Source organism: Pteropus medius, unplaced genomic scaffold (genome assembly GCF_902729225.1).
Source record: "Pteropus medius unplaced genomic scaffold, Ma_sr-lr_union100, whole genome shotgun sequence".
Classification (NCBI taxonomy): Eukaryota; Metazoa; Chordata; class Mammalia; order Chiroptera; family Pteropodidae; genus Pteropus; species Pteropus medius.
The window spans coordinates 72,717-83,880 of NW_024351732.1; the positions used below are offsets into that span (position 1 = coordinate 72,717).

The 11,164-nt window shown below is 46.6% G+C and overlaps 1 protein-coding gene across 1 annotated transcript; it reads left to right on the forward strand.

Annotated features, from left to right (window-relative positions):
• Window positions 1–2,446: 2,446 nt before the first annotated feature.
• Window positions 2,447–8,432, forward strand: LOC120588980 (uncharacterized). The gene is given in 4 exon segments (XM_039846402.1): window positions 2,447–2,613; window positions 3,147–3,518; window positions 3,557–4,258; window positions 7,907–8,432. Coding segments are annotated over 4 exon segments (1,767 nt in total).
• Window positions 8,433–11,164: the final 2,732 nt, after the last annotated feature.

Here is an 11,164-nt window from a genome sequence, read left to right on the forward strand (position 1 = left end):
TGTCCTTGACCGGCTGCCTCTAGGTCAGATCCCAGAGTATTGATATTTAACCAAGTTCTTCTTAACATTTTCCATCCATTGACCTACCCCCCCAATTGGCTATAAATCCCAGCTACTGCTATTTACCAAGTTGAGTTCAATCTCTCTTACTTATTATGATAGTTTTAATAAAGCCTTCCTTACCTGTTTAACTTGTCCATGGATTTTTTCTTTGACACCGCCCAGCCTTAAAGTGCGGCTCTCTCAGGCTTTGGCCGCTCATTGTGCAACATACTGGGCCCCACAGACTCCTGGAAAATGGAGCCCTGGACTTCACTAGGACTGGATCAGGCCACGGTAAGCTGCAACCTCTAGGCACTGAGATGTCGCAGGTCGCATTTAAGTGCCTGGGGGGCTGCTCGGAATTCTGCTCTGCCCTGGGATCGCAAGGATGCTATCGAGGCAGGCTGATTCAGAGCATGTCGTGGAGCTAGAAGAACAAATGCGAATGTGAGAACAGAGTGTCTGAGACCAAACCACCCTGGGAAGTTTGAAAGAAAGTGATGTATGTGAGAATGGGCAAATGTGTAAGACGGTAGCAAGATTGTGTGTGTGACTGGTTTTGGAGGGAGGAATAATGTAGGGAGTGTAAAAGTGGAAATTCTCCAGTTTCAGGGAGGTGGTATCTCCAGGCGCCAGCCCCCAGGGAGAAGCACAACATTCCAAGATGCAGATGATAAAACTGTCTACTAGGCCCTGTTTGATCTGAGAGTCCCCCGGATACATTTATCTTTGTACAAAAACGTTAATGGCTAACTTCTGCTTCTTGTAATCTGCTTTTTCAAGGATGTAGTTGGAGGCTTTATAAGCTGCTTCCTCTGGAAGCTCGGGGCTGATCTCCTCTAACCCTGCGTGGTAGAGAGTCAGTCACTGGCTGACTAATAAAGGCTCATAATTAATCTCAATTGGCTGCGTGGGTCTTAGAATCGTTCACGCCATAACATTTGGAGGCCCCAGCGAGATCTCTCCATAGGGGGAGCTCTCCTAAGACCCGCGCCACCGGCCACCTTGGGCGAGGACCTGCCCCGTCCAGGGGATGGCCGCTGAGAGATGTTCCTCAGCCCCAGACTCCAGGCAGAGTCGCCCAGGAGGGCAGGTGGACAAAAAGGTTTAATTCTGTAACAATTGGGCACGAACCATCTGGAGCAGCTTCACCGGTGAGTAAGACTGCGCTTGGATCTGTCTGTCAGTTGGCCCTAAAGAGAACTAGTGGAAGGCTGGACACAGCAATCCTTCCCTAGTCCAGTCAAGGTCTGAGACGTCAGACTTGAGTCCAGGTATTCTGTTTTCTGGTGCGCTAGCGTTTTGTGTTACTTGTAGTTTGTCTTGTCTGTCTGTATTGTGTCTGTCTTTCCGGACCGGCTGAATGTACTGTTACCCTCCTATTGCTTTAGCCTTCATAAGTTTACTTAGTTTGATTCTTTCCTTAGGTCTGGCCTCCGTGGCCCCGCCCAACTGAACGTTAGGTCAGAGGCTGATCCTAGCCCTGGCTTATTTGGTTTTTGTGGGGATTTTCTCTTTTCTTGTCTGTCTTTACTAACATAGGTCAGACTTCCTCCTCAAATCATCCTATCCCCCTGCAGTGCCTCCTTAACCAATTTAAGGATTTTAAGAGATGAGCCCAAGCCTACGGAGCTAATGTCACTCCCTTCGACCTCTAAAGGTTCTGCCAGGTAGAGTGGCCCACATTTAGAACAGGGTGGCCATCAGAGGGGTCACTCAACCTGCAAGCAGCCTTTCAGGTGTGGGATATCATCTACAGAGATCCTGGCCACCCTGATCAGGCTCCACATATCGATGTGTGGGTCGATATTGTTTCCGATGCCCCCAAGTACTTGAAGGGCTGCCGCTGTGGTCAAAAGTCAAGGGCAACTCCCAAGCCTATCTTTCTCTCAGCTCCAAAAGGGCAAAAGGAGAAACCGTCCAGACAGACACCTAACTCTCTTTATCCTGTCTTACAGGAACTCCCTGAGGACCCCGAGATCACTACTGCCCCCCCTTTCTCCCCTCGTAACCCGTCCTGTCTCTGTCCAACCAGGAGGCAGAACCTCTCTGGAGCCCTCCCCATACCCACACTGGAGCTGTGTATCGGCCCCCACAAGACCCTGATCCTGTCCCTGACTCATCGAACCAGGCAGTAGTCCTGGCCCCACTCCGGCAATTGGCTCCCCCGGTTGGGGGAGAAACCCAGATGCCATTCATGGTCTATGTCCCTTTCTCCACCAGTGATCTATACAATTGGAAACACCAGAACTCCTCGTTCTCAGAGAAACCCCAGGGATTAAGCTCTCTCCTAGAGACTATTTTCTTTACCCACCAGCCGATTTGAGACTTCTCCAGATCCTGTTTACCTCAGAGAAGCGGGAATGAATCCTATGGGAGGCTGCAAGAATGGTATTAGAGCCCAATGGGCAGCCTTCCACCGATCCGGCCCGTGTCCAGCATGTTTTCCCGAACACTCGTCTGCCTTGGGACCCCAACACCGACCAAGGTAAGGAGGCTCTCCAATGGTATCGCTAGCTTCTGCTCCAGGGCCTCCAGTCTGCCGCCTGATGACCCATTATCTCATCTAAGGTAAGCAAGGTCATCTAAGCTAAGGATGAATCACCGGCGGTGTTCCTGGAACAACTTTTAGAGTCGTACAGGTTATATACCCCTATTGACCCAGAGGACTCTAATAATAGGAGGGCTGTGAATTTAGCCTTTGTCAGTCAGTCGGCCCTGGATATTAGAAAGAAATTGCAGAGGATGGAAGGGTTTGAAGGAAAGAACCTGTCTGAACTGGTCGAGATAGCCCAACAAGTATTCAACAATAGAGATGAGGTACATATAGCACAGACCAAGAAGATGACCAAGGTCCTGCTTGCAACCATGCAAGGAACCAATCCACAGGGACCGACAGGAAAAGGCAGAGGCCAGGGACAGGCACCCAGAGTGAACAGTGGACCTAGGAGAGTCGGGCTAGAGAAGGACCAATGTGCATATTGCAAGAAAAAGGGACATTGGAAGAATGAGTGCCCTGAAAAAAGATGAGCCCCCAAGAATAAGGCCCCCCTTGTCCTCCTCGAGGACACAGAATGAGGAGGTTGGGGCTCTTACATTATAAGCCCCCGGGAGCCCAGGGTAACTTTACAAGTCGGGGGCAAGCCTGTGAACTTCTTGGTAGACACAGGAGCTACCTACTCTGTCCTACAGAGTGCCCAGGGACCACTCTCAAAGGAAAAGACACTTATACAAGGGGCCACTGGACAAAGAACATCTTACCCTTGGACCCAAGCCAGGATAACATATCTGGGAAAAGGAACAATTACCCATTCATTTCTAGTTATGCCAGACTGCCCATACCTGCTGCTGGGTAGAGACTTGCTACAGAAGTTACAGGCCACAATTTCCTTCAAGGAAGGGCATACTGAATTGACTGTCGGGTCAGGCCCACCAACCATTCTACTCACCTGCCCATTGTCTAAGGAATACCTTTTGCTAGAGGAGCCCCTAATAAACTCACCGGGAGCCTTACATACAAGCCCCTATTAACTGAATTCCAACAAAAGATTCCTGGTGTCTGGGCAGAAACAAATCCCCCCGGCTAGGCAGCACATCATCCTCCTATTATAGTGACTCTGTCCAGCTCAGCTACTCCAGCCCGGGTATGTCAATACCCTGTCAGTCAGAAGGCCTGAGCAGGTATTGCTGTCCATATTCAAAGGTTGAGGGAGGCAAGAATCTTAGTTCCCTGCCACTCTCCCTGGAATACTCCCTTGCTCCCAGTACAGAAGCCCGGCACCAATGACTACCGACCTGTCCAGGATCTCAGGGAGGTCAGTAAGCGAGTTGAGACCATCCACCCAACGGTCCCCAACCCTTACACTCTTCTCAGCCAGCTACCCGCAAGTCATCAAGTATATACTGTCCTAGACCTGAAGGATGCCTTCTTTACTCTGCTGCTGGCCAAGGCTAGCCAGCCCATCTTTGCTTTTGAATGGGAAGACCCAGACAGACTTTACTCAGGACAGTTGACTTGGACTCGACTACCTCAGGGCTTCAAGAATTCCCCAACCCTGTTCGATGAAGCCCTAAATCAGGACTTAGTCAAATTCCGCCAGAGGCACCCAGAAGTAGTATTTCGACAATATGTTGATGATCTTTTGCTAGCAGCTGAAACAGAATTAGAGTGTAAACAGGCTACTGAAGACCTACTCCAGGAGTTAGACAAGAATGGGTATCGATGTCTGCTAAGAAGGCTCAACTTTGCACTCCCCAAGCAACATTCCTAGGGTACAATCTACAGAAAGGGAAAAGGGCCCTGTCCTCTAATTGGATAGAGGCTATTCTGAGGATACCCCAGCCGCGCACCAAGCGACAGGTTCAAGAGTTCCTGGGAGCGGTAGGTTACTGAAGGCTTTGGATTCCGGGGTTCGCAGAAATAGCTAAGCCCCTGTACACCAGTACCAGAGGGAAAAGAGAAGACCTACCCTGGGGAAAGGAAGAAAGGAAGGCATTTGAAGCCCTGAAGGCAGTCCTAACCACAGCCCCTGCATTAGCCCTGCCTAACCTGGAAAAGCCATTCCAACTCTTTGTAACCGAGGTGCGAGGAATCGCGAAAGGGGTCCTGACACAGACCCTAGGACCCTGGAAGCGACCAGTTGCATACCTCTCCAAAAGATTGGACTACATGGCAGCATGATGGCCCAACTGTTTGGGGCAATTGCTGCCACTGCAATCCTCACTAAGGAAGCCCTAAAATTGACACTAGGGCAGACCCTCCAGATCATCACCCCACACGCAGTTGAGTCAGTGCTTCACAGCCCACCAGACCAGTAGATTTCCAATGCTCAAATCACCCAGTATCAGGTCCTGCTTCTCAACCCACCCCACATACAGTTCCCCACATACAGTTCCTGCCACACTCAACCCAGCCACCCTACTGCCTGACGATGACCCTCGCCAACCCCTACATGACTGTCTTGAGTCACCTGCACCAGACTGGACCTGACAGACAGCCCTTGGCCAAACCTGGACGTTACTCTATTTTCGGATGGGAGTAGCTTCATCTCAGAAAGAGTCAGGTATGCTGGGGCTGCAGTGGTTACCACCGAGACTGTCATCTGGGCACAAGCCCTAAGCCATGGAACTTCAGCTCAGCGGGCTAAACTAGTAGCAGTGACTCAAGCTCTGCGATGGGGTAAAAACAAAACTGTTAATATCTATACGGACAGCAGGTATGCCTGTGCCATGGCACACGTACATGAGGCGTTATATAAGGAAAGGGGGCTACTGACCTCGGGAGGAAAAGAAATCAAGAATAAGGAAGAAATACTAGCCCTGCTTGAGGCAATTTGGCTGCCAAAGAAAATGGCAATCACCCACTGCCCAGGGCACCAGAACTTGGGCTCTGAGGTAGCACAAGGCAATTCCTTCACTGATCAGATAGCAAAGGAGGCTGCCTGAAAACCAGTGGGGCCAATTGACATTCTGCCGGCCCTACCGCCCAGAGTGCTAACAGACACCCCTATCTACACTCCAGGGGAAGTTGAACTATGCAACAAGCTGGGAGGCAAAGAGGAATCTAATGGGTGGGTTAGGCTCCTGGACAGCCACATTGTAGTACCTGAGGCCGGTACTACAATGTCGGGAATTGAACCTGGGCCAAGACCTTATAACCCAGGTTCACCAGAGCACTCACTTGGGAGAGACCAAGTTAATTGAACTGATGAAAAGAGACTATTACATCCCGGGGCTGCAATGAATGGCTAAGCAGGTATCAGCCCGGTGCCACATCTGCTCACAAGTGAATCCAGGGCCCTCCAAGGAAGTACAACAAGGGACGAGGCTTCGTGGACGGGCACCGGGGGAACACTGGGAGTTGGATTTCACTGAGGTCAGCCCGGGAACTTTTGGATGCAAGTACTTGCTTGTGTTCACTGACACTTTTTCAGGATGGATTGAAGCCTTACCCACCAAGCAGGAGACAGCTCAGGTAGTAGCAAAGAAATTAGTCTCAGAAATAGTTCCTCGATTTGGCCTGCCCATAACATTGGGTCCAACAACGGCCTGGCATTCATCACCCAGACCAGCCAATCTCTAGCAAAGGTGTTAGGGATCAACTGTAAATTGCGATGCATTTATAGGCCGCAGAGTTCAGGGCAAATAGAAAGAATGAATAGAACCTTGAAAGAAACCTTAACTAAGTTCAAGCTGGAAACTGACGAAAACTGGTTGAGTCTCTTCCCCTTTGCCCTATTAAGGGCACAGCGCACACCCTATTTCAAGGGCATCATGCCTTATGAAATAATGTTTGGAAGATCCCCTCCTCTCCTCCCCAAGTTAGGGGAAGAAAAGCTAACAGAAGTTCATAATTTTTCACTGCTTAAGTCTTTGCAGGCCCTCCATCTCGCACAGCAGGAGACCCACCAACTGGTCTCTGCCACCAGAACAACTGCTTAGCATCCAGTCCAGCCACACAACCACACTCCAGCTGATTGGATCTGGGTGAAGAAGGTACAGCCTGCTTCTCTTGAGCCCTGCTGGGATGGACCTTTCTCTGTCATCCTCACAACACCCAACGAAGTCAAGGTAGTTGGTCACTGTCATTGGATTCACCATACTAGGATCAAGGCTGCGCATCCACCACAGACATCAGAACAATGGACCCTGCGTTGGTCAGAGGACCCATTAAAGATAAGACTTTCAAGGGTTCGGACTGGACCATCTTAATTGTCTCTATCTTCCTACATGTCACTCAATGTCACTCCAGCGATCCTCACTGGCCCCAAGTGTATAGATGGGAGTTAACTAGAACCAAGACAGGCGTTCCTATTTCCATAGTGAATACCTCTAGCCAACCTATTTTCAATGTAGATCTATGTGCCATCCTCAGGCAGCCTGGCAAAGCTCACTATAAGGCAAGGGGCCGACTCTGGTCATCCCCATATGGGTGTGGAAACCTCGCTATGGAAGAAGGCCTTCAAGGAACACAGCTTTATATGTGTCCTCAGGAAGGAAGCCCCACATGTGCTAAGCCAAATGAATATTATTGTGACTCTTGGGGCTGCAAAACAATCGCACCATGGGAGAGTGAACTGGGTGGGAGAGATCATTACATATCTCTCAGCTGCCCTATTCAGTCTGTATGTACTAACCTAGGAAGCTGTAACCCTGTAACCCTCACTGTAAAACAATAGAATGCACAGGCCTGGGCTACAGGGAAAACATGGAGCCTTCAGTTATATGTGTCGGGAATTGATCCTGGTATACTCATCACTGTACAGAGGCAGGTAAACCGCCACTTCTCACCTCTACCGATAGGACCCAATCACCTACTAAACCCCTTGATCCCTTTGCCCCTGCCATCTCTACCTCACTCCACACCCCCAAAGGGACTATCTCTGCCCCTTAACTCCTTGGAAAGTGCTGCCCCCACCACCCTCACTATTCAGAGCATCCCTTGGCCACCACAACTTCCCAACCCAGTGTTAAGTATGTTAGACACAGTTTTTGGTTTCGTTAATCAGACCAGCCCTAGTATCACCAGTGACTGCTGATTTTGCTTGAACCCGGCCCCACCATACTATGTAGGGCTCAGAGCTACTGCTGCTTTTGGAAATTCTACTCACCAGATAAGGAATATTTCAGTAAGCAATAGCAGCACTTTGTGCCCTTGGGGTAGGACCCCAAAGCTCACTCTGGGAGACTTATACAAGGCCAGGGCACTTGTATCCACTCTACTAGCTATCCCTTAAGCACTTCACCCTATCTATGCCCAGAATTGTGACAGCATCACTCCCATAGACACTACTCCTCCGTTTTACTTAGTTGCCCCACAAGGCACCTGGTTTGCCTGTAATACTGGTCTAACCCCCTGTATCAGCTCCAACTACTGGTGTCAGGAGACATATGGCTTCAGTGTACTAGTTCACATTATCCCTCAAGTGTATTTCTACTCCAGGGAAGGGGGCCGTGAACATTTCCAGTACATAGACCATCACATTGCAAAGAGGGCGCCTATCCTAATACCTGCACTAGTAGGCCTAGGTGTGGCAGGATCAACTGCTGTTGGAGTGGCAGCCTTAGTAACAGGAGATTCTAACTACCGGACCCTGAGTCAACAAGTAGATAAGGACTTGCAAGACTTAGAGACATCAGTTTCTCACCTAGAGACCTCCGTGAACTCCCTAGCAGAGGTAATCTTACAGAATAGGAGAGGACTGGATCTCCTCTTCCTGAAACAGGGAGGTCTCTGCATGGCTCTGGGTGAAACCTGCTGTTTCTATGCTAATCATTCAGGTATTATTAGAGATAGTTTAGCCCTGGTTAGACAAAGACTCTGTGACAGAGAAGAACAACGTCAGCGGACAGGGTCTTGGTGTGAGAACCTGTTCAACGAATCTCCTTGATTAACTGCACTGCTTACCTCCATCACAGGACCCCTAATGCTGGTATTTCAGGAGTTGCTATTTGGCCCCTGTGTAATTAATTGGATAACTGTCTATGCCAGAAAGTGGGTCTAGGCAGTAAAACTCATGGTCCTCAGAACAAATTATCAACCACTCCAAGTCAAAGAATCAATGATTTGATTTCCCTTCGAAAACCAGTGGGGAATGTAAAAGTAGAAATTCTCTAGTTTCAGGGAGGTGATATCTCCAGGCACCAGCCCCCAGGGAGAAGCACAACATTCCAAGGTGCAGATGATAAAACTGTCTACTAGGCCCTGTTTGATCTGAGAGTCCCCCCCGACCCCCTACATTTATCTTTGTACAAAAAGTTACGTGTGTGTGTGTGTGTGTGTGTGTCTCTGTCTCTTGCACTGTCCGTCTCACTCTCTGCATCTGAGAGAACACATTCTGTATGTGGAATGTTACCTCTTTTCTAATAAACTTTCCTTTGACTCTAACTTTTATGTATATTGAATTCTTTCTTCACTCTCCGCCAAAGGACTTCTTCTCTCGGTGCAAGGCTAGGTCTCCCCATCAACTAGAGGAAATTTACCCTGTCCTCCAACAGTTGAATGAAAGAGAAACTAAGTGTACCTAAAATTGATGAGTGTGAGAGAGATGAGATCAAAATTATGTGTGACTTTGTGAGATGGTGGGCATGTGTGGTGGGAGTAATTGTGTGTATATGTGAGTAGCGGAGCAAGATTGTGTATGTATCTGCATATATGTACACGAGTATGTGTCTGATCACCTGAATGCATGTCACTACATGGGTAGCTGAGATTATGGAAGAATCTGAATACTCCAAGCCTCATTTCCTCTTCAAATTGCTCTAATAAGAGTATGTCTTCCTTCTAGCACTTTCATAAAAATACTTAAGATTCCCAATATTTGTTCTGGAATAGAATACCAAATCAATATGACTTTTAAAACAAAATGTTTAAAGACATGGGTATCTGTTTTGGGTTTTGTCCACAAACTTTCCCAGACATTTTCCTTTCTCTGTTCTTTGGGAGATACTGGTGGGGCAAATATTTAGAGATATGACTGTTCAATTCAATCAGGAGCATCAGCCACAATTAAAATAAATTCAGGAGGAAGCTGCTAGATTAGAAATTATTGCTGTTTTCCTCCTAGCTCTCTTTTCTGCCAGTTTTGTTTTAATTTCATAATTGTTTTTAAAGAAATCATCTCATTGATTTAAAAAATTTAAATAAGGTTATAGTGAAAAAAGTATTCTTTTCATTATTTCTCTTCACCTCCTTCTGTGATTAGTTTCTTATGTAAACTACTTTGAGTTTTTCTACAATTATACCAACATATCTGTGTTATATAGCCCCTCAACTTTATTTCTCACAAATGTTAGTATACTATAAAGCACCCTGTTTTTCACTCACCATTCTGTCTTAGAAGACAGTCCATATTGTTCTTTCTTATGGTATTAATACCATAATACCATATTATTGAATATTTAAGATGTTTTCAGGTTTATGCAATTATGGAATGAATATCCTTGTATATTCAGCTTTGCAAAGATAGTGAATGTACATCTTTGTAATAAATTCCACTAAGAAGTGTTGGGTCAGAGGTTATGCATAAATATTGCAATCCAGAGAAGATGAATCGCTTTCCATTACCACCCAAAAAATTATGAAAGTGACTATATCCTGTTCCTGTCAAACACTATATTTCTTCATACAGCAGATATTTATTGAGGCCTTTATTTGTGCCAGGTGTTGTTCTAGGCACTAAGAAAGCATCATTGAACAAAACAACCAAAATTTCCTGTCTTAAAGGAGTTTACATTCTAGTAGGTGAAAGTGGCCAATGGACACATAAATATACTATTTCAGATAAAGGTAAGATCTGTAGAAAAAAATAAAGCTTGGAAATGGGATAGTGAGTGTCAAGGGAGTTGCAATTTTAGTAGGTTGTTTTAAGAAAAGCCTTACTAAGAAGAAATTTGAGCACAAACAAAAGGAAGAAGCAGTGGCATTTGAAGATATTTAGATAAAGAGCATTATAAGCAGAGAAAAAAGCAAAACATAAATGTCATGGGTTGGTACAAGCCTAGTGTATTCAAGGAGCAGTAGACCAGTGTGACAACGTGGAAAGCAGTAGATGAGGTGAAAGAGCTAATGAGAGGACAGAGTATAGAAGTTCTTGGAGAGACTTGTAAGAAGTTTGGCTATTTTCAGTGAGATGGGAAAGCAATAGTGGGTTTTGAACAGCGAGGTGACATGATATAACTTACATTTAAAAGAGATTACTTGGGGTGCTGAGTAGAGAGTAAGGTATAGGGAGACAAAGAAGGAAGCAGGAAATGAGTTTATGGGCTATTAGAATAATTCAGATTAGAGATATTGGTGACTCAGTCTAGGGTGATAGCAGTGGTAGTGATGAGAAGTAGTTGGATTCTAGATATATTTTGAAGATAGAGCTGAAAGGATCAGGTAATAGATTTGATGTGGAAAATGAGAGAAAGAGGAACTTAGGCTGACCCAACTGCAAGACCAGGATCGTCATTTACTAAGATCAAACTATGGAATGAGCAAGTTTTAGGAGGTAGATCAAGGTCTTTGCTCTGCTAAACCACTGAGATACTCCATGCTAAAGAGAAACATTTGTGTGTTGTCAGTATCTAGACGTAATTTATAGTAACAAGACAGGTTGAGAATTCTAAGGAAATCTAC